Source organism: Phalaenopsis equestris, unplaced genomic scaffold (genome assembly GCF_001263595.1).
Source record: "Phalaenopsis equestris unplaced genomic scaffold, ASM126359v1 Scaffold000081, whole genome shotgun sequence".
NCBI lineage: Eukaryota > Viridiplantae > Streptophyta > Magnoliopsida > Asparagales > Orchidaceae > Phalaenopsis > Phalaenopsis equestris.
This window is the reverse complement of record NW_018164523.1, coordinates 142,645-166,991: the sequence shown is the minus strand read 5'-3', so window position 1 is coordinate 166,991 and position 24,347 is coordinate 142,645. Positions and strand designations below refer to the sequence as shown.

The 24,347-nt window shown below is 36.0% G+C and overlaps 1 protein-coding gene across 1 annotated transcript in view; it reads right to left on the bottom strand.

Annotated features, from left to right (window-relative positions):
• The window catches only part of LOC110019823 (probable N6-adenosine-methyltransferase MT-A70-like), a 41,115-nt gene that overhangs the window by 3,855 nt on the left and 12,913 nt on the right, over positions 1-24,347 (bottom strand). Inside the window, exons 3-6 of the mRNA XM_020717664.1 lie at positions 18,469-18,552; positions 17,980-18,335; positions 12,356-12,572; positions 6,595-6,674 (exon numbers count right to left, since the gene is read on the bottom strand). Coding sequence (XP_020573323.1) covers positions 6,595-6,674; positions 12,356-12,572; positions 17,980-18,335; positions 18,469-18,552 — 737 coding nt within the window. The remainder of the gene's footprint in view (positions 1-6,594; positions 6,675-12,355; positions 12,573-17,979; positions 18,336-18,468; positions 18,553-24,347) is intronic.

The following is a 24,347-nucleotide window of genomic DNA, read 5'->3' as shown; positions in this document are numbered from 1 at the left end:
TGGTATCAAAGCTAGTCAAACCCTACTCTTATACTAGGGTTTCCTAGCGTCCATCAAAACCACAAAAATTTTCTTCCTACAACCCAATACACTTTCCATTGCCACATCTTCCCAAGCCTAAATTCCCCAAGCTGATTTTAAAATCAGCAACTTTGACCCAATTATTTTTACCCTCTCATCTCCACTAAAAATTTTTCCTCCCTATTCCTAAAACCTAACTATGCCACCAAGGAGATCTATGTCCAAGCTTACACGAGACGAGATACGAAGAGAGCTCTGTCGTCTTTAGTGGAGGCTTATGGATATTGATGAGACAATCCGGTGGAAGGTTACCATAGAGCATGATCTGGAAGGTCAAAGGGAACAACGAAAAAAATATTAAGATGAAGCGGGAAACACAACGCTAGTTCCTACCAACTTGCTACCGCCAAAAGTTGCAGACTCTGCTTCTGAAGAGCAGAAGACCATATCACCAAACAACCCCTCTTGCTACTATCCAGTGAAACTGATCCGCAAGTTTGTCACAACCTTACAAGTGCCACGGATTTGGACATGTTGAAACAGAATGCACAACCAAGAGAGATATCTATTTCAGTGAGCAGAGTGTTGTTGAAAAATTGAGCAATGACACGGTTGGTCCGGGAGAAGATGAAGACATCTGAGAGGAGGCTCCAATAGTAGCCAATAAGGAAGAGACGCCACCAATTCCAATTGACCCTGAGATATAGAATTCGACTGAGGTAACGGTCACTTCTTTAGAAGGTGGTGATTATTGAGGTAATGGGCAATCCAACTGTGTATGAGATTATGGTGCCTCAAGAAAGTATTTTGCAAACTTTGAGAGGAACATCAATCGGATTGACTTGGGAAGCCCAAAAAGAGCATGAGTTTTAAGGAGTCGACCACAAATATAGGGCCACAATAGATCGGAGCATTGCAGATTTTTAAGATGTATAGACCCTTTTCTGAGTTACCCTTACGGAGGGAGGTCTATCATGTTTGAAGAGGATTAGTTTTGTGCCATGCTTGGAATATTATGAGTATTTCAGATGTTAGATCAGATCAGTAGGGTGCCCAGCAACAAATGTTCAAATAGGAGGAATGAAGCTCAACTTTAAATTTGCCCTGGAAGCTTTGAGAGGGATAAAAATTCTTCAATAGGATCTAAGTCATATCATTAAATATGTCTCTCCTAAGTGGTCACTAGTGAAAGTGGCACAGCTTGCCACAGATTTCATCATAGAATTGAGTTCTCCTCACATACTTGTTACGCGACCACCGCACGCTAGGTATGAGAAGTGGAAGGAGTAGATTTCAAATGTATGGGCTCGAGAGTTGCATTGCGAGAACCAATCTCTATATACAGCAACCACTCAGGATGTACCAAAAAAGGACAAATAATATTCTAACAGAATGTGTTGTGGAATGACAACACCGACATGAGCGACCCGCCAAGAAACTTGACATCGTGCCATGAGAACTAGAAGCTTTGACCTATGACGTCGAAGCCCCAACCGCATGAGATTGACACAGGAGCTATGGAAGACCGACTGATTCTCAAAGGGTGGGGGGGTTGTCGCTCCTCCCTTTCCCTTCTCTCCCCTTCCCTTTTTTTTCTTAGCACCTTCCTAATATATGCCTTTCCAAATCTGAATTTCTGAATATTTTTGTTCCTCTTTCCTAAATCTGAATTTCTATTATAATCCCTTTCATAAACTGAATTTCAAATCAATATTTTTTTCCTTTCCTAAATCTGAAATCAAGATTTGATTCTTCTTTATTATTTTAAGTATTGTCTTAAATAAAGTTCTAGCCTCATTATAAATAGAGGATGATGTGCTTAAAGTTACGAGTCTTATTTTTTATATCTAAAATCAAGTTTTAGCCTTAGTATTTTTCCTTTGGAGGACTACATCCGACATCGAGATAGTGCTCTGGCTGTCCCTCGTCCAAGGCAGTGATCTTCTCCACGGATCCGGGTGGTGCTCCGACTGTAGCTCGACCTCTATGGAATATTTATTTATCCTTCCACCCTTCTTGTTGTTGTCCACTCGCGTTCCAGTCCTACAGTAGGCCACCGCACTTCTTCCCCAACAACCGCCTACTGTTATCCTCCCTTCAACCTGCTGCCACAACTCGGCCGCAGCTCCCCGTACTCCATTCAAACACTCAGCCGCCCTTCCTAAACAATCCAATCTTGTTGTCCACCTGCCTAGAATTTCTCCCAACACTTAGCCGTCTCACTTCCAACATTGTAACTTGATGTCCAGGCCTTTCCCATCGTTGCGAACGCTTCCCTACTCGATGCACACCCTCCAAAAGTGTTGAAGAGCCTTCCCATTATCTCCCCACCTTCCCAACTTGCTACCCCACCTTCCAACCTACCTCCCAGCCGCCCAACAAACCTTCCCACCACCTTAACCTGGAGCCTCCCTCCTCCAGTTCACCTTCCAGCCCCTGTCGGCCCCTCCCCCACATTCACACTTGCTGTCCTCAAGCCTCTGAATCCACTGAGCCAACCTCCACCGCCCTTGGGACACACTTTTGAGGTGTGGCTTGAGTTTTTGTGTTTGCATATTGTTTATTTCATGTTTTGAAGTAACTGTAACCAATTTCAAATACAATAATAACTGTGGGTTGGGCTTTCTTCTCCGGTATCACTATGTCATAAAGCTACCCTATGAATCCTCTCCAAACCAAAGTCCTCTAAGCTCTTAAATCCCTAAAGAGCTAAGCAAAATGCAATGCAATCGCACAATGCAATTGATGTTAGATCTTAACATAAAATTGATGTCTTTCAAGCACATCAGTTATAAAACAAAATAAATATACTAATATTTTCCACACAAGCCTAACCAAAAACACACAACTTATGGAAAAATTTTCCTTCTATAGATACATACTATATGAGCAATGTAAGTAAAAAGTTCAATAATGATTGTATATTACAATTGTCGTCACCGGAAGAAAATCACCCAAATCTGCATCTGAACACTTTGCAATAATCTTATCACATCTGCTGACTTATCATCCTTGTGCTTATCATTGAAAAATTTAGTTCACTAAAGCCTGAAAATCGCTTTTCACCATATCATTAAGGAAGATTCACATACATACTAATTCCTAGGTATTTACAGATGAAACACCAAAACTTGAATTTTTAAATTTATGGCATCTTACCTATACATGAAAAGATGTATTTCACTTTTTAAAAGTTAAAATAGTGGAATTGTTTATGTGATATGAAGGATTTTGATAGTATAAATGTAAAAAGTAAAGTTAAAGTTATAGATATGAAAATATTAGAAATTGAGAGGTATGCATCCCATGCAACTTATTTCTATGAAGATAAGAGGTGATCTATCCCTAACCAACAAACAGTCGACCTAATTTTCATCTCCTATGCCCTTAAATATAGAGATAAAATACTTAAAATAGAATATTTAGACATACATAACTTCTTAACATTCTCTAGGCTACTTTTATCCCTACCAAAAAACATGATGTTAAAAACATGCTTACGATAAATAGCACAAGAGTAATAAAACATCCTTATCATAAATCATCACATCTATATTTCTTAAGCTCTAATAACCAATGTTGTGCGAAGCCCAATTTCTTTACCCTGTATTATTTTTTCTAAAAGTTTTAAAAGTGGGATCATCTGCCATGATCTTGTTTGCTTGATGAAAGACTTCCATTAAACAGAGAATTCATATGGAAACTATGATCCGGATTTCTAATTACTGCCCTCTTTTTAGTCAAGTGTCTAGAATAATTTAATTGGTGAATCACTTTATATATAGAAAATAAAAATTATGTTTTTGATGAAATTTATTTGAGAGGCAATTGATCATGTACAAAAACATTAACTTAAGCTACACCCCTTAATGATTGATTGTTTCCCCCAATATCTCATTTAACAAATTAGTCTAATTTCATGCATCATACATCTTATATCACCTTCATCTCTCTATCATAATGCGGTCCGCTTCTTACATTCATCATCCTTATTTGCCACAAATGTGCATGAAGAATTGCACTTTATCGCCACTGTTGTAAGATGAAGTCATTCAAGCTAGCTCGAATTGTTCCCTAAGGAGGCACATTACGATCCCTAATTCCACATATCATGTACGTCGGATGCGGAAGGAAAGGATAGATCGGAGCTTCAGGTCTTTGTACGTCGTGATTCCGCGTCGAATCACATTGTTTGGAGACATGTCGCAAAGGAGACTACTATATGATGAAATCCCATTGATACCTTCCCAGTACTCAAATCGCGACTAAGGCACGTCGCGATCCCTAATTTGCTTCCTTGTGCCACCACAATCCAGACTTGTTTCCCAAATAGGTTGAATCAGAGTTCAATTGCACGTTATCGCCACTGTGGTCGGATCAAGTCATTCAAGCTAGCTCGAATCGTGCCCTAAGGAGGCACACTACGATCCCTAATTCCACATATCTTGTATGTCGCATGCGAAAGGAAAAGATAGATCGAAGCTTCAGGTCTTTGTACATCGTGATCCCGAGTCGAATCACATCATTTAGAGGCATGTCGCGATCGCTTCCTCGCCTTCCCAATATAGCTCCAATCGCGCCTGTACCGCCCAAAAGATGCAATTGTATCGCTAGGGCGCAACGCAAGCAGGAGAGAGGTGGGAGTTTCAGGCCTATGTAAACAGCGATCCCGCATTGGCTTCCCGTAAAGTCGCGGCTGTAGCGCGATGTTCCATCAAGAAGGAGATTGCGATCCTGTTGTTGCTTCCCCTCTAGCTCCAATCACAATTTAGGTCACGCAAACACAGGGAGGCCCGACGTTTCCCCGTTCTATCACAATCTGTATCGCGACATTGCAAGCAAAGGAGAAGTAATCCCAATGGTTGCTTCACGAAATAGCGACTATTTACCAATCTATGCAATGATCCCTTTGTTGATGCACAATGAAGGCTTGGATCGACCAAGGTCCCTTCCAAGAATTTTTTTTTTCTGAGAATCAATGCTCTGATAGCAATTTGATAAGATCCTATGTAGAAATCGAGATGAATTTTCACAAAAATTAGGGCAAAGCAAATATTATTTTTTAATAAACCAAACAACTCTATACAAATACAAATATACACCCCTGCAACACGAGAGGTAGGCGATCACTCCCAATTCCTACAATTAGATAGGAAGGAAAGTTCTCCCATAACCTAAATATAAGACTCACAACAACAATCTCATGCATACCCCTAAACTTAAACATAATAAGCCTATTTATATCCAACAATAATAATAATAAAAGACTAAATTGCCCTTAAGCATGCAAAAGGCAACATTGCCCTCAAGCTAGGCACCGACGTAACACACCTCCATATCTCTTTTCTCACTTCTTATTTCCGTATATCTCTCTTGCTATACCATTATTTTTTTGTCATTTCTCTCTCTTGTTGCTGGATTGGATTGGATTGGGTTTGTGTAAGGGAAGAGAAACAAAAGAAAAGAAGAGGAAAAGTGACCCTGGAAGAAGAACATTTTACATGAACCACAGGCCATCTAATGCAAATTTGAAAATGTGAGAATTCTTGCCAACTGCGATGACTGCAGTCTTAGGTTCATAAAATGCTGGGTGAATGATGAATTCACTTGATAAATTATGAACTTAGTTTCAGGAGTTACAGATATCAAACACTCAAATTAAGCATCTGTTTGGGACAGTTTTCTCACTGCACTGCCTTTCAAACCACACCACATCTGTATTTGGCTGCTAATATCTTGGCACTTTTAGAAATTCTTGTGGTGAGAATCTGTTTTTTTTTTTATAACCATATCTGTTAGAGTGTAGTAACTGTAAAAAAAACAACTGTATGACTATTCAAAAAAGAAAATATTTATAATACCCAAAGGAGCTTTCAAAAAAAAGTTAATTTTCCCACAGTATCTTCACAACCATTTGTACAAAAAGTTGCAGCCGTACTAAACAAAATGTAGATCTTTAAGGTGCTAGTAATTTTTTATTTAAAAATTATTAATCAAGTTTCCATCTTCAAGGAAACTCTTGCTCAAGTAACCAAATCATATAATCAAGGACCGAATCCTCACACAAATCACCAAGTTTAAGCAATGGAAATGCATGTTTTATCGAGTTACATTGGCTCAAACAAGCATTCTTGATCTAGGAAATTTAAAGCATAAACGGTAGTTACAAAAATGTGCAACTTGGAGTTTCACTTCTCTTACAATTTTTCGTTTCTAATGAGAGCATAAATAACTAACAATTAAGCATAACACCAAGAACTAGTTCTTGAGCTGGTTACTAACCCGGCATTTCATTAACTCTATATATAAATACATAAACGGAAGCAACTTCAAACAATAATAACAATTAAGGAAAAAAAGAATGATTTTGAAATAAGTAACTCATTCAGGTCAGACTAACAAGTGCAACAATGAAGTCCACCTAAAGTATGAAAAATATTAGTCAATTAATTTAGGTCAGACTTGAAAGTGCAGCAACACAATCCAACATAAAGTATTCGACATCATGTCTAACGCAAATAACAATAGAACATAGAAAATAGATAAATAAAACACAAAAGATCGTTTGAGTACCCTGCATGAGTGTTGTGCATTCGAGCAAATAGTTCTAGTTTCCTTGTCCTTGGGCTTATTCTCTCTAGCATCGGGTACATCTGCATGTACAAGAAAAACCACAGGCAAGTCCAGTCAACTTGTTATCAATTAAGGGGATAAAACAAAATTTGCATTTACAGATTCGAATGATATGTCCATTGGTCTGGAGAGCAAATAAAAAGCTACATAAAGGCAAAATAAACAAGGATGAATAGCACTTGGTGATTCATTGTGCTGTTATTGACTCTAACAAAAGATATTGCAGATTCTATGATTATTGATGTCCAGTACACTCTCTAGTGAGTAAAATATTGTTCTGAAAAAAGAAAAAAAACAGATTCAATGGACACGAGATGAATATTCAGTGAAGGAAATTATAGGATACATGATTAAGCTGGAACATTTTTGTTGATATGAGCAATCTAGTTGAAGTTCAGAACAGATGTGTCACATGTACTGCCCTTTATGGTGACTGATGCCCGCCATCCCTTTGAAGTAAGCGAGAGCTAATCAGTATGTGCTCATTACAGTACAAAGCAAGCATACCCATATATCACTATGCTAATGAGGAAATAGAGTGCTGACAGAAAATTAATATAAAATGAAATTTGAAAAAAATACATATTCCTGCACAAATAATGGCGAATACAGTTTGAGCATTAAGTAATTTTCCCAAAAAAGTTGGCTTGGATTTCTTCCTGCTAGGGGGACCAAGAAAAAATGTTACCCATCTCTGATTACATGTATGAATTCTCATTATTCACTCATTCTTGTTGAGCCATATTTGAAGTGTTAGATATGAATTATGCAAAACTTTTTGCATAACTTTTTCATGTTACTTGTGGTCCACACATATTCCTTCCTAAACTTTCAACATAGATTTATTTTACTCATTTTTTTTATGCTTCATCTACTCTCGGTTGTACATGCCCAAACAAAAAAATTATTTTTCACTATCTTATCATTATGCTTCATCTACTCTCAATTGTACATGCCCAAACAAAAAAATTATTTTTCAATCTTATCATGATAGGTTCTTTGGCAGACCCAAAAGTACAATTATTCCCTAATTTTAATACATTTGCATCTTAACACTGTTTTTTTACAACACTCAACTTCTTAAGTGAAGGATTGAACCAAAAAAGGGATCCATCCAAAGTATGAACTATGGCTGTTGACCATGCAGAAAAAAAAAATAAAAGTTCAGGCTTTTAGATAATACAAACATGAAGAATGAAAACGATAAAATAATATTTAGACTTGAAAATTAGCCAAAAATAGTGGATGAGATAGTGGCCTAGTGATTAGGCACCCAACAACGAAAAAAAGAACTCTCAAGTGGCCTGATATATTCAATGTGCTTTTTACAAATTTGTTTTCTTCAAGAAGCTCACCAATTTCTATGGAAATGATTACCTACTTATTGAAAATATTGCAAAGTTACGGTATCAACATGATTGAGTAGAATTGTAACAGAAATAGTATTATTGATTAGGGACCAGCCATATAAATACAAACATTCTTCATGATATAAAAAGGTCCAAAACATACAAGTACAAGATGGAAGGGATCATAGAGAAGAAGAAATAATCTTGAAATGGCACAATGCCTGAGATTTCCATTTATGAGATTATAAAAGGGAATTTGAAAATGCCAACATGAGCACTGACTATATGTCTTGTTCCCTAAACAAATCTTAGAGGAAGCCAGGAAATTCAACAAACATGCAATTTTCCAATGAAATAAGTTATAAATGCTGAAATACTGGAGATAAAAATCAAAAACATTAAAAATTTATTTTATAGAAAAGGATATTAACCTTCCACAAAAACAAAGTTAATAGTATGAAAGTTAATGTTCACAAACATGATTAAAATATGAAGGAAAAACATAAGGAAAACAAATTGTAACAAATCTAATAGTATTCATCTATCTCTCAACAAAAAACCATTGTTTAAAATTGTGTTAACCTAGGGTGCAGCACAGCACAATTCAGGCCCAAAATGCATTCAGGCACACGCATTAGGGCTTTTGTTGAGGTATACGCTTCACATTTGGTGAGGCACACCTCGCCTCAGATATACTGAGGTATGCATCTCTTAGGATTAGGTTGTTATTATATTTTAATTAAACTTTACAACCCCCCACTCATACAAGCTGATCTCCCCTCTCCCCTCTCCCCTCTCCCCGATCTCCTCTGCCACATATGTCGAACATCCCTAGTGCCACCACTTTGCTTCTGCCACCACCTCTTGTTGAGCATGAACTTTCCTCTCATACACAATATTTCCCCTTGCTCATATGAAGGCCTAACCTAGCTACATTCTTTTGCAACCTCCTGCGACACCCACCACTGCCCCTTGCTGGGCACAATTGCCCTTTTCATGCATAGATCAGTTGACCCTAGCCATGTCGTCGCCACCTACTACTTTTGCCACCACCCCCAACGCCTGATAATTTTGTCACCGACATTGACATCGCTGCTACTAGTCGTTGCCACTGCTACTACTATCACCAACACGAACTGCTTCTGCCACTAATGACGAGGATCCCCTACTATGTGGAGTTATGTCATCAAATGATAAATAATTTATGAACCGTGAGAATGAGGTTACAACATCTAAGTTAAAACAAGAAGATTCGAACATGATTACTTTGATGAAGATAGAAACAAAATTAGTACATCTAAAACAAGGTAGCAAGAGATAGAAATAGAAAGAATCCATAGAAATTTAAATATTTGAACTTGCATAATCTTTATATAAAATTCCTAATTTCTTATTGATTATTATTGATTAAAGAAGAAAGAATAAGAGAACCTGGAGTCAACTGAAGAATAGATAAGGAAAAAAATCATTCATTATGATGACTCCGATAAAGACCCCATAAGTATAAAGGTGCAGAGGACTTTAGATAATTTATTATATTGTTATTTAAATTCCATTTGGGTATGATTTTCGTTGATGTTATCCTTCATGTAGATAAGACTAGAGAGAGTTCAAGAAAAATTTGATTTATAGAGGTCAACTTTAGAATCTAAAGGCATTCGTTTAAGTAGATCTAAAACTGAATACGTGAAATGTAATTTTAGTAGCAATAGATCTAGTGTCAGGATTGTAAAAATTGGTAATCAAGTCATTAAAAGAAGTGAATGTTTTAGATATCATGGGTCTATAGTTAAAAGTGATGGGGATATAGATGGATATGTTATTAGTAGAATTTAAGTTGGATAGTTGAAGTGGAGAGATGCAATGGGCCTATTGTGTGATAGAAGAAGTACCACTTAGACTTAAAGAAAAATTTCATAAAATGGTGGTGAGACCGGTAATACTTTATGACACAGCATATTGGCATTTAAAAGAGAAAATAAAGTTAAGTGTTGCTGAGATGAAAATGCTCAGGTGGATGTGTGACTTTACACGTAAGAGAGAAAATGTTGAACGAACATATCAATGAAAGGCTTGGAGAAGCTCCAGTAGCAGACAAGATTAGAATGTAGCCTTAGATGGTTTAGTCACAACGTCGACCATATGATAAAATGTTAGGAGAGTAGATGCTTTAGATTTGACTTATGTTAATAAAGGTAGAAGTAGACCTAATAAGACCTGAGCATGTTGTATAAAAATTATCTCAATTTATTAGAATTAAATGAAAATATGATACTCAATAGGACAAAATAGAGAAAAAGGATTCATCTAGCCGACCCCGCTTAGTGGGATAAAGGCTTGTTGTTGTTGTCAATGTTATGCTAGACAATAAAAATAAAAAAATTATTAATCTAAGCATATTTGATGTCTTTAATATATTATGTTAGTTATCTTATGTTATTTTAATAAGTTGATATTTGCATTACACTTCTACTTTGCATAATCTGTTATATGATAGTTTATGGATTATGCACTTTGTTATTTGATCTATGTATAATTTATCACTTCTTATCATGTTAAGATATTAATGTAATATATTTATTGGTTATGATGCTAGTATATTAATTCCTACTTTCATTTTAACTTTACAGAATTTCCTTCTTGTGATGCTTACACCTCAAAATGATATGAACCTTATGAATCCCCTCACGAATGAAAGTTGACTCAATACCTAATTTCACGATTTTAAAACCCGTCAATAACAACAAAAAAGGAATAAAAGAAGGATGAAGAGAAAGGAAGAAAATAAGAAAAAAGATCAAAAGTAAGATCTATCTCTCTAAAAGGAGATAACTTCTCCAAAAATTTCAAGTATTTCACTTGATCAAGACTTTGAATCTCATAAGGAGAAGAATTTGCACATAGAAAGCAAGTGTTTATTAGAAAGATTTTGCTGCTCATATACGCCTATTTATAAACCTCATGGGATAATAAATAAGACAAAAAGAAAGGTACAACCACCAGAATAGTAGTAAACGAACGAAAAATGTTACATAAAAGTCGAGAAAAACATATCGAGGAGAAATGAAATATGTTATTCCCAAGAGAACAACCTTAAAAAGAAAGAAGTCAACAAAACGGAAAAGGAAGAGCAACAATGACAAAAAGCTGGCAAGAGTCAATAATCATAGGAACCGAGATAGAGAAAGAAAATAGATAAGTTGTAACAAGAAAGCCTTTTCTAGAAGTGACTGCTACAAAAACGAAAATATAGGAGCCGAGGAACTAAAAGAGAGTCAGGGGAACTTAAATAGCAGCAAAAAATAATAATAGAGGTGCTCAAGCACAGAACTTCTACGAGGAACTGCTTCAGCCTCATAACTCCAGACATAAGAAAAACATAGTTCATTCATTGGAATAGGATAGGTACAAAAAATAGGAGAAGAAATAAGATCAAAAATATAAACCAGTGATTTTAAATCAGTAAAAATCACTTCATCACTTATGGTCGAAAAAGATGATATTTGATCACAAATAATAAAATAAGAAGAGACATCAAATGATTTAAATCCATGAATACATTTAAGAGTCAAGTAGATAGCTTTAAACAAATATAACTAAATTTATTTATGGAATAAAGCAAAGCGTGAAAGAACCCACTATCATTACATCAAAAGGAAAAAAGCACCTTAGAATCACTACATAGAGATTCAATCACTGTGTTCCAGTTCTGCAGTTCATGAATTAGAAGAAAATAAAATTTCAATGGAGAATTATTGCAGAACTTTAAGTATTAACAAGTTTTTTGGAGAACAATAATTGTTTACCACCAGTACTGGCCTTGCCCAACCATTCAACATTATCATTATGAATCTTTTTGAAACACGACAAAAGATTGCACCAGGCTGCATATCTAACAAATGCTAAAATGTTTCATATCATGTCAATTGTTGGTTCGTAAGTTGAAATCCCCAAGAATAATAGAAAATTGGAAAGCTTTTGATAGGAAGGAGGACAATTACAAAATTTATCGAAATTGCATGACATAGAAGATGAAGAAATTAACTGCATGCAAATGTAATCAATTGTTTTAAGTTTGAAATTTGTGAAAGAGACGACCACCAATAATTATATGAGATTCAAACAGAAACATTCAATTAAGTTTGGCTTAACACACACAAACTAGAGAATATGAATATAAGAGTCAAAGGTATGGATTTACCTCCCAAACAAGCTAACAAAGACAAACTATTCACTATCTTACCAGTGAAGTTTTTGTAATGCAAACAAAAACAGTAAAATATGACATAACACTTTGCAGCAGATGAAAATGCTCAGGCTATCCTTTAGAGGGATCCGGATCAACTACCAACCTCATCAGGCTTTCTGCTTGTTTCACGAACTTCAGCTACAATGACATCTGTATCAATGTTGCGATTTACCTCAGGATTCCCCTTTATTCCAACAAGACAATGTTCTTTACTATGATTGAGCCAATGTCCAGTTCGCCCAGTTCTAATGATCCGTTGTAGTTGATTCGTTTTCACCCAAATTATCTCTTCTACCCGCTTGTATCCCCAAAGTTCCAAACTGGCAAAGGATGCAGCATACATTAGTAAATATTAAATTGCCTGAATTCAAGTGATCTAACAGAAATGCAGAATATAAATGCACATATATTGCTATCAGCACATGATTAAAAATAAGATCCAAACTGAAGCAGTAAATTAGGTGGCTTGATATTAATAAACATATATTACTATCAGCAAAATTTTTATTTTGCAAGCGAAATAATTAATAACCCTTAATAAGTAAAAATGTCATTATTATCATAACAATTTATGCTGTTATTTCTCGAAAACTCCTTGCAATTTGGTGATTTTAAAAAGGATAACAGTTTAAAAGTTTGCAAACAAAGACAATGAGAACAAATCATAGCCTTGCGTCAGCATTCAAGGACCTTAAAATTGCAATACCTGAAAAATAATAATAATAATAATAAAATAATTTTACTGGATGTGTCGGTTCATTGTAACCGACGACCTAGTTTGTTACACTATTATTAGATGAACGAAATTCATGTCGTTTGAAACCTAGAAGCGAGACAGGGAAAGTGAGAGAGAGGAAGAGAGGAGCAACACTTGTGTCTTGCGCAGGAGGAATGATGCCAAAATAGTGTGGCTTGATGAAATGAAATGAAACTTGTGTGCTATGTAGCACCGACACTTCTAAGAATTTGTCTTACCCGTGCCAGACACGTACTGCAAACCGACACATGTCTGACGCCCTGACATTTCTCCGACATTACAAAATATATGTTTGAATTTTTAAATTTTAATAGATAAGTTGGATTATAAGTTGGATGAATTCTTTTGAAACATAATATATCTAATTTTAGAAATTAATTTTCGTAAACATGAAGTTCTATAATACAAATTAAATTTATGAAGTTAAATTTATTCCCTCATAATTTGTATTGTGATTTTTTAATAAAGAATAATAGAAAAAATATCTATTTTATACTAATAATTAATTAAATATAAAAATGTGCCCATGACGCATTGTGTCTTATTTTTTTCAATTAAGTCGTGTACCCATATCATGTCTTGTCGTGTCTGTGTCTCTGTGTATGTGATTCATAGCTCGTGTGTGTGGGAATAAGAAGACTAAGCAAACAGCACACACGGAAGAAGATGCCAACAATCGAGACTAAGACGCTTGTCAATGTGCAAAGTTAGCTTTCATGATAAAGTACTTGCATATCAATTTAATATACAGTAAAATCGTAATTATTGACTAAATTGCTATTAAATTTATTCTATTATTTAGCTATTTATTTCAAGAAAAGCTCCATTACATTAAGATAACTGATATGAGAAAGTGTGTTGAGAGAAGATGAGTAAATAAAAATACATATCTTGAAACCATTTTGTCTTGTGCTAAATTCCTTTTATTGGACTTATTATTGCAACTCTATTATTTTTACCATTTGATTTGGATTATGTATTAGATAATTTGTGATTTAGTAGCTCTTTAGTATTTGTGTGATTAAGTGATTGTTAAGCTGACACTACCAGCCGATCATCCATTTTCAACTCAAAAAAAATTTCAAACTCCAGGGCCATGTCGTGTAACAATATTACTAATGTTTGTCATAAAACCTAGATAATATTACTAGACTATATCAAAAACATAATATAAGACATGAAAAGGTTTCATAAGAACCTTAGTATTGTTATTTGGACTTATAGACACCCTAGCAGAAAGTCGTATCTAATTGTCATATTTACAAAAAAGAAAAATATTGTCCTTCTTTGTAACTTTTCGAACTATTGACTTCACAATATTTTCTTAATTTATACATAAGCACCGGCAACGAAGCTCTGATGTATTGTTAAATATGCAAGAGTTCTCGAATTATGGACGAATGCAAGCAAATAAGTTAGTCCATGAAACTAATAAATTTGTTAGAAATCTAAAATATAGATACACTTATAATTAAATTAATCAAATTAGTAGATATGATAGTTAATAAGAAATGGTGTTGATGTAATTATAGATAAGAGTTTGAAAAATATTGTTATAAAAGTTAATAGAAATGAAGATAAATTTATAGTTCTAAACATTGATCTTGATACTAAAACTCTTAATGTTATAAGTACTTATGTACCCCAAATAGGTCTGGAAATATGTTTAATAAAAAAATTTTGGAATCACCTAGAATAATTACTACAAAGGGTACCTATTGAAGAAAAAAATTTTATTGGAGGAGATTTAAATGATCATGGTAGAATTGTAAAAGATTTTAGAAGCATTCATGGTTATGACTTTAGAGAGATTAATGACTGGATTTTACTTTAGCTTATAATTTTTTTATTGCTAATATTTTTTTTAGAAAAAGAAATGAACATATTATCACATATAAGAATAGATCTAATAAAACAAAAATTGATTATCATCTTATGAGAAAAATATAGCTTCGAGCTTATAAAAATTATACGGTTATTCTATGTGAAAATTTAAATATGCAACATCGATTATCAGTTTTGGATTTTAAGATGTGAAAAGTTGAAAGATGAAAAATACAACAAAATATTATTAAAAAATTTGAAAAAAGTATTTAAAATGCACGAATAAAATTATTTTTATAGTAAACTTCAAAATCTTAATATTTGGGATGTTCTTCAAGAAGTTAATAAAATATGGGATAAAATAAGGAGTAATATTAAGCAAGTAACAAAAAATGTGCTCCAAAAATTAAAAAAAATTATGAATGGTGGAATAATAAGGTCCAAGATAACAAAATAAAATATTTTGTATGAAAATTAGAAAAAAAAATATAAGGTGGCCTATAGGGAATCTAAAATAATAATTTGTGGTGATAATAAATTTATTTTAGTGATATTTATAATAAATTAGATACTAATTATGGAATAAATTTATGTATAAACAAGTCAAGCAAACAAAAAAAATTAAAGATTTAGTTCAAGTAATACGGATTAAGGATGAAAATCAATCATTATTTTTCTTAAATAAGGATATTTAACAGAGGTGAATGAAATATTTTGATAAATTTTTCAATGAAGATTGTAATGACATAATGGAATTTAGTGATCTTAATACCATAAATAATAATAATTTTTTTATTTTTGTGCATGGGGCTGGGTTCAAAAACCGGCTGAACCGGTCCAAGCCTATCGGACCGATCAACCTCCATAAAGGGGGAGAAACCTACCGTCTAAACCTTCCTTATATTCCACTTTCCTTTTTTGATGTTTCCCTCCTATATCTCTTCCTTTTTCATTATTCTCCCCTCTAATTCTTGCTTATTTTATGCTTTTCTCTCTAAGTTCTTCCCTAATCTTATTATTATATATTTCTACTTGCTAATCAATATTATATAGAAGACTTGGTTTGTCTAGCTTAGGAAGTTCATTTATTTAGTATTCAGAGTCGGTCTTCGGCATTTTTTCCCTCGAAGAGTTGTATCCAACGACCAGAAGGTGTTCCGGCTGTAACTCGTCCGAGATAATGATTATCTCCACATTCCCTCCGTTGTCCCGCTCCTACCGGCCCCTACTTGTGACTCCAACAGGTCTTAACCACCCTTCCCGAGACTCCAGGTTACGGCTTTGGCCTCCCTGCAACTCCAGCAAATCACAGGCTCCATCCCTCCAACTCCACATTGTTGCACTCCCCTGTTTGTGTCTCCATAAGATCGCAAATACCTTTCTCGTGACTCCAAGTGGTCGCCGCGGTCTGTCTACGACTCCAGAAGGTCGCAGATTCCACTCCGCCTCCAAATTGCCCCAACTCCCTTGTCTAAGATTCTAGGAGGTCGCAGACCACCTTCTAGTCATCGTATGCCCCTCAGGAGGTCTCGTTTGGCTCCTCTCAACAGTCGTTTGTCTCACCAGTCACCTTCCAGCAATCCGTCTGGCTCCTCCCAGCTACCGGCCACATCCAGCCCTTTCAGGTCCCTCCTGGCATCCCGCCGACACCCTTACAGCTGTTAACTTGTCGTCCCAGGCCTTCCCCATTGCTGCCATTACTATCTAGCACCTTCCAGCCACCAATCCGCCTATCGCCAGTCACCTACAACCCTCCATACTTTATGTTATCGTAATTCTGTGCATTCCCCTTGTTGCCATCAACTCTCCTTTGCTGCCACCACCCTTGTCAGCCATTTCGATCCACCCAACCAACCTCCACCGCCCTTAGGAGACACTTTTGAGGTGTTTGTTGGTGTAGTTTAACGTTTTGGTGATGTTATCTTCACTTTGTGTGCATTGTAACCCTATTTCCCTATTAATAAAAGTTGATTTAATGGTTTGGGTTTTTTTTTCCCAGCATCAGGATGTTCTTACAGGACATCTACAGGATGTACCTTGGTGTATGCTTTCGCTAATGATATTTTTTTTGTGGATAAGGCTAGAGAGAGAGAGTTCAGGCAATAATCGAATTATTGAGCTCAATTTTAGAGTTTAAATGCTCTCATTTGAGTGGATCCAAAACTTAATACATGGAATATAATTTTAGTCGTAGATCTAGTGGTAGGGTTGTAACTATGGGTGATCAAGTCATTAAAAGGAGTGAATGTTTTTGATATCTCGAGTCTATTGTTCAAAGTGATGGTGATATAAATGGGGATGTTATTAGTATAGAATTCAAGTTAGATGGTTGAAGTAGAGGAATGCATCAAATATATTGTGTGAAAGAAAAGTACCGCTTGGACTTGGAAAAATTTATAAGATGACGGTGATCCTAGCAATGCTTTATGACGCATAATGTTAGCCTGTAAAAGAGAATCGTGAAATTAAATTAAGTGTTGTTGAGATAAGAATGCTAAAAAGTGGATGAGAGGCTTTACACTTGGAGACAAATTGTGAAATGAATATATACGTGCAAGGGTTGGAGTATCTCTAGTGGCAGACAAGATTATAGTCACCTTAGATGGTTTGGTTGTTTTAAACATTGACTATAAGATGATCCAAATAGGTGAGTAGATGTTTAAGATTTGATTTATGTTAAGAAAAGTAAAGGCAGGCCTAAAAAAACTTGGGTTATTAGAATAAATGAAAATATGAAACTTAAGAAGACAATGGAGAAAAAGAATTCATGTAGTCGACTCAACAAAGTGGGACAAAGACTTGTTGTAGTTGTACATTATTAATTTTCAATCAATAAATTTATTAAACTTCAAGTGACCAAGCGTTGACTTGAATAAGCTAAAAGTTGAATAACAACACCTTCACAAAATTGCCTAATCCCATCAATTTCCAGCAACTGTTCTCAATTCCTCGATACATAATGTTTCCAAATTCCTGTTTGATTTGGCCGCCACACAAACGACACATCAATCGCAGTGAAAAGGTTATACTAGTCCTCTCAAGCATATGATAAAGAAAACAAGCAGAAGGATATTCACTGGATATAATAGCAGAAGAATTTTAGTTTGTCAATTCCCAAGTTTTAATAGGTAAGGGTGACTCCATACCATTCCCTCCCAAGCTCCATTGCACGTCCTGTGACCCAAAGGAAGATAAGACCATCTGTCTGCAAAGCAGGGACATTTAAGTTCCTCATTTCATCATCAGCCATGGTTCCATATGGCAATTCCATGTGAATATCCCATGGTGGGTCAGCCATGATCACACCAAACTGCCCTAAAATGTCCATTCTAAAGTTGCGTATGTCACAGTTAATCCACTGAGGTTCACCAAGCTCAACTTCTGAACAGTATTCAGCTCGCTGAGTCTTCATCGGTCTTGGGGGTGGTAGATTAGAATTTCCCATCATCATTGGAGGTATATCTGGGGTTTGGTCAAGTTCATAATGAACATATTTACAGGTCTACACCAAACAAACAAAATACAAGTTTCAACTAAGTAAATTGGGACTGAATAACATAAATATGAGCTAAAGCCAAACAAAAATATGAAAAATATAATGTGAACACGCATTGCATACACGCAATTAAGCAAACCTTGGTATGACGACATGTGTCAAGAAAAGAGCAATCCCCTAAATTTGTATCAGTATGTGGAGCTATAATGCGCCGGAAATGGACCTGCAAAATGGCAATAAATAAATCATAATTTTTTTACAGAAAATATAAATAAATAGACGGCAAATAGATCTCCAAATGTTCCCATGTACTTGACTACTTAGATACAATGCAAACATTTAAAGTTACCGTGAATTTGTTCAATAAAACATCCAACAACTATTAAAGACTACATTGGCCTGATATCTTAATAGTAACCCAATAAAAATACTGTTACACAAGACACAACTTTAAAACACAATACATTGCAGCGAAATCCCATGACAAAAGCAGCAACTACAAGTCAAACTTTGGTTTATATGTTGAATGCGATTTTTAAGCAATAAGCCCTATCCTCCCACGCTCCTCCCTCCAACTCCAATCCACCATGCATGATAAACCACTCTGAAGACAAAAAATTGATCAAACCTAAAGAATTTGATCATGAATCAATGAAACAACAAATCATTGCATATAGATTCCATGGGGGCATGGGCATATTATTTTAGAAATGATTCTAATATATAGTTAGCAACTATGTTTATTTATAATCCTTCATGATATATTGATATTGCATTCCACTCCCTATTACAATTAAGGGGCCCTCCTGCCAAACAGAAAATCACTTTTCCACTAAAGGCATTCTAGCCAAGTTAGCTTAACCCTACCTGCCCCACCTCCACCTCACAACAGCAAGAAATTGCGTTGCCTCAAAGAAAATGTCACAGATTTAGAAAAGAGTCTTTTAAGTTACAAACCAACTAACAATCTCATTGACACAGAAATGACAATGTTTCTGACATAAGGAAATTTGTTTGGGGTGCTTTTCGCTATCGTAAGTTGATAAGTAAATTTATGTCTTAATATCACTGGATCAGATATCTCATTTCCACTATTTGTAAATCAATACATGCAAACCCACAAATGGAAACAATTTGAAGCTACTCTAGATATCCATAGGTACATCAAGACGTCAATAAGGAAAAAACTGACTTACAGTAAGAATGAAAAACTCAGTGTAAAAACTTTTTTATAATATTGATTGAATTGGATGTGTTGATAATAGAAAATTCATAGTATGGCATATTTGTGCAAGGTAATAAAAATTAAAAATGACATATTGGCCAAATCAATAGCTGAGGCAAAATAGAAATATTATGCACTCTAAATGCGTAATGAATTGATAAGGCCCTCCCAAGAAGATAGGCATTTTAAAACTGTGTAACCTATCATCGTATACTGTAACCATGTATTGCCATACACATTGCCAATATTCACATGTTCCATGGAGGAACCAAATACATCTATGTTTATTTGTACTTCATGACATTTTGTGCAGTTCTTCTACTGAATAATACATAAAAAATATAATTTTCTTCTGCATATGCCACATCTATAATTACATGTAGCGCGAATATTAGTCATTGATTTCACTAATTATCCTTTAAAGTAAAGAGCCAAAGACATTGATTAATAGTTTTTATTTTTACTTCATTTTATGATGAATAAAATAACAACTTTTTTGTCTCAAATTAGGCTAATATGAAAATGAATGAGCCAATTGACGAGTCAATCATGGCTTGGATCTGGATTATAAAGCTAGCATAAAACATATTGAAATATTGTGAATGCAAGTGTGGGCGTGCATAAGCAAGTAATCAGAACTTAAAGCAAAGATTAAAAAAATTATGGTATTCAGGCTTGAATTAAGCTCATATTACCCAATCATATATGGTTTAAATTAAAATTTGATTAATCTACAATGCCAACATAACTTTTAACACAGTCTTCAAACTAAACATGAAGGAAGAATTTGGACTTTTTGCTAGACTAGTAATGTTCTATCTTTGTCTTTAGAATCCCGTTGACATAGTCATCATAGCCTGTAGTAGTGTTTAAAAGATCACCCTAAGAATACACCCTTAGTCCAACAATACCAAAGTTTAGTAGGTTCCCTCTACTAATTATAGTTCAGCCCACCTGAGGTGTTTATATGGATCTAAATAGCCCATTTGGGTAGTCTTAGGAGAAATCAACCGAAGCTAGGTTATGGACACCTTTGATCAGTCAGGAACATCGCTCATTATCTCTTGGGCACAGGGTGCCAAATTGGCATCACTTGCACATGCCAGGAAAGACTCATCTAGTCCCCTTCAAATGACATGTCCTTGGCATATTAGTGTCTTCTCTATCTGACAAATGTCGACTCAGTTGACTGTGGCATCCTCTTTGTTTGTCACCTGACGCCCTTTCTGCCTAGTCAACACCTTTCTTAGGTAAGCCAACATTTTCTTAGCACCAACTTAAGACCTTCGTCAAGGAAAACCTCCTCGTTATCTTTTCGTCCATCTGACATCCTCACCTTAGTGCACAATGTCATTTTTGTGGAGGTTACTTTACATTTCAAGCCTCCTCAGTATATATCTTAACTACTTCAAATACATATTATTTTGACTGCAATCTACCTCCTTACTTCAGTAATATCAATTTTTTTTCCTTCTCAACACAATTTTTTTGACAACCGATGACGACTAGTTTAGAATTCTCCCCACAAAGGCTTTGATTTTAAACCTTTAATCTTCCTTCCTATCACTCAATAGAAGTTGATGCTTCCATGGTTTTGACCAAAATCCAACAACCCCTTTAATACTTCAATTTTTCTTTTAGAACTTTGATGATGTGTGGGCACCATGCCTGATCCGGGGGAGCCCAAGCCAGCACGGGCACGGCAGGTGTTGCCCGTGATCATTTCCACGAGACCCATTCTTTCACCTGGACCGAACCGGTTCAAATTTTCTCCCTTCTGAGGAGTCGATTGATCCTCGTGGGCCACTCCTAGTTATCTTCTTATTATATATTTGTATTCTTGATGTTTTAGGTTTAGTTTTTGGCTCACAGTTATGTTAGGACAGCCACAAGCGTTTGGTGTTACCTATATACGGTTGTATCCAAAGAGGAGAAGGTGCTTCGGCTGTAAATTGTACAAGGGTCAAGTGGTGCTCCGACTATAGCTCGTTCCCGAGCAAATATTTATCCTCAACCTTTCCTCCTCGCACCCCTTGCTTCACTGTCACGCCACTTTCTTTACTGCAACCTCCCAAGATAGTCGTCGTTATTGTTATTTGTTGCGGTTCTCCTCTCTCCAGCCACCTCCCTTCTACAATCCCAACAGTCCTCCTTCTGAGTCAGTTGCCAGTCATTGCTCTTGCTATTTCTGACATCTCACAACATTCCATCCACCCCATCCCCGCTGCCATTGCCATTGCCATTCCAGCCTACCATCCCCACTGTCCTCGCTATTCCAGCTCTCCACCGTCGCTGCCCAAGCACGCAAAGTTGTTCCCTTTGTTGTTTTCCTACTGTCAAGCCAACCTAAACGGCAAATTGTTGTTGTTTGGATTGTTGTCCCTTAGTGCTCTGCTGTTCCAGCAGCCCAAAATTGCTTCCGCCCCTCTTTCACAGTCTGAGAACCCCTTCCCTTCCTTGCCTCCATCTCTTCAAGCCCTATAACCATCACCAGCATCACCCGAGATCCGCCCTAACATGAGTTTGTGTGTCGTGTTGTTGTATTTTTCCTTTCAAGGGTGTTTAACTGTAACTACATATTTAGTTCCAGTAATAATATTTGATTTCCTATTGTTCTTTGGATTAACTCCGGTATTATTTGGTATCAGAGCTAGCCTAACCTTAGTTATATCATAGAATTTCTAGCATCTACTAATACCCAACCCCATCTCCCCCTAAAAATTTTCTATCTCACCCTACATCACCCTTACACGCCTCCATTCACCTGCCCACATCCAAATCCTAGCCATGTCGCCATGGAGATAATCATAGGAAGTATGATCGAGGGGAAAGGACACGATGTCATTTATGAGAAATTCACAAAGATGTGTCTAGAGGATTTTTAGGGAGGATATGCAGTGAAAAACCCACCAACTACAATGGAGGCTTGCCACCTTTGAGAAAATGCAATCCAGATGGGTCACCCGTAGCCACAACCGTGACTTGATAGATCGAAGAAATGGAGTGAATCTATTCCACCATGCAGATTTAGGGATGAAGAACATCTACCTCGATGATGTGACCTGAAATATCTGAGAAGTTAAAATTTTGATAGAAAAGTGGATTTGTCATATTTCAACGGCCACATGGATCTAAATAAATTTATTGAGTGGCCCTAAATCTTGGAATGATCTTTGAGTGTCAGAACGTCCCATCAGATTTGCGGGCAAAATTTAAAATACATACGCCAGTGTGAAGGAAAATACAAGATAACTAATTAGTCCCAGATGAATGAGAGATGCCACCTGTTCACTACAAACCGGATGTTCAGATCTCAGTTTTGAAACTGGAGAGACCACATCATTGGGCGACCACTACCTCTTACAGGTATGGTTTAACCCCAGGATCTTACAGTCAGAGCATACCCAGGGGAACATCTAAGCTGACCCCGCCTGAGGAGAAACTGATTCAAAATAGAAAATATGCGAGGCGAACAAGCATTCCAAAATTTATCTCAGGTACAAAGTATTTCAAGTGTCACAGATTTGAGCATATTGAAGCAGATTGTACAACCAGGGAATTACATTTTTCACTGGGTTGCGAGCAGTTGAAAAAATGGACAATGATGCAGTAGACACAGAAGAGAGCGAAGACATGAAAGTGAAGTACTAGCTGCCAGCCAACGAGGAACAGAGACATCGATTCCAGTTGAACTCAGAAGAGATTCTAGTTGAACCCAGGAGAGATTCCAGTTGATTTGACAATAACTGTTCTAGAAGGTAGTAAATCCGAGATAATAGGCGTTCATCCAAAATATGAGATTATGGTGCCTTGAGATACCATTTTGCAGACGTTGACAGGAGCATCGACAAGATTGGCCTTGGATATCTAAAATGGCCGTGAGTTTGTGGGACTGATATCAAACACAGGGAAACTCCAAATAAAAAATATTCAGAATTTTGAAACATATAGTCTACTTCCTGAGTTGCCCCTGCTAAGGGAGGTCTTATATGTTTGAGATGACTCTTTTGTGTCACTTCTGCAAGCCCATAGGAAATCATTTGGGTATTAAAATTGGTTCAGCAGTGTACTCCAGACAGAGGATCAGATTGAATGGATGAACCGCAACATTGGAGAACACCTCAAGATCTTTGTATCAAAGTTTTGAGAAAAATAGGTTGAATACTGAATAGGCTCGATGTCTTTTCCCTTTGCTTTCATTCCATTAAATAATAATCTTATCATCTATTTTAGGTACAAAATAAAGTGCATAATCTATTTTAGGTAACCTAATAATACATATTCATAATCTAAATATTCAGTTAAAAGGGAAATAAATCATAATAAAGAAAATGAAAATAATTTAAATAAGGAAGTTCCTAATTATAAAAAACTCCTAATTTAGCTGTATGATTTCCGTTCTTCCAGATTAACATCCCTCCTCAAATTGATGTTGACTGATTATGAAGCATCAATTTGCCAACAAGAAACTGATAACACTGTCGGGACCAAAAATACTCAGGTCGTGAGTGTCGAAGCATAAAATGCCGAAACTGAGAATGTCGAAACCTAAGAGTGTCGAAGCCTGAGAGTCTCGAAGCCAAAAGTTCCGAAGCCGAGACTGCCGAAGTCTGAGAGTGTCGAAGCCGAAAGTGTCGAAGTCGAAAATGAAGAAGCCTCAGAGACAAATTCTGACCCATAATATGATTTGAGCAAAGAAAAGCAAGAAATCCTTTATCATTATCGTTAAGAAATTCGAATCATAGCCACAAGAAGAGTCCGCTTCCAGTTACACGATCCAAATGCTACCAATC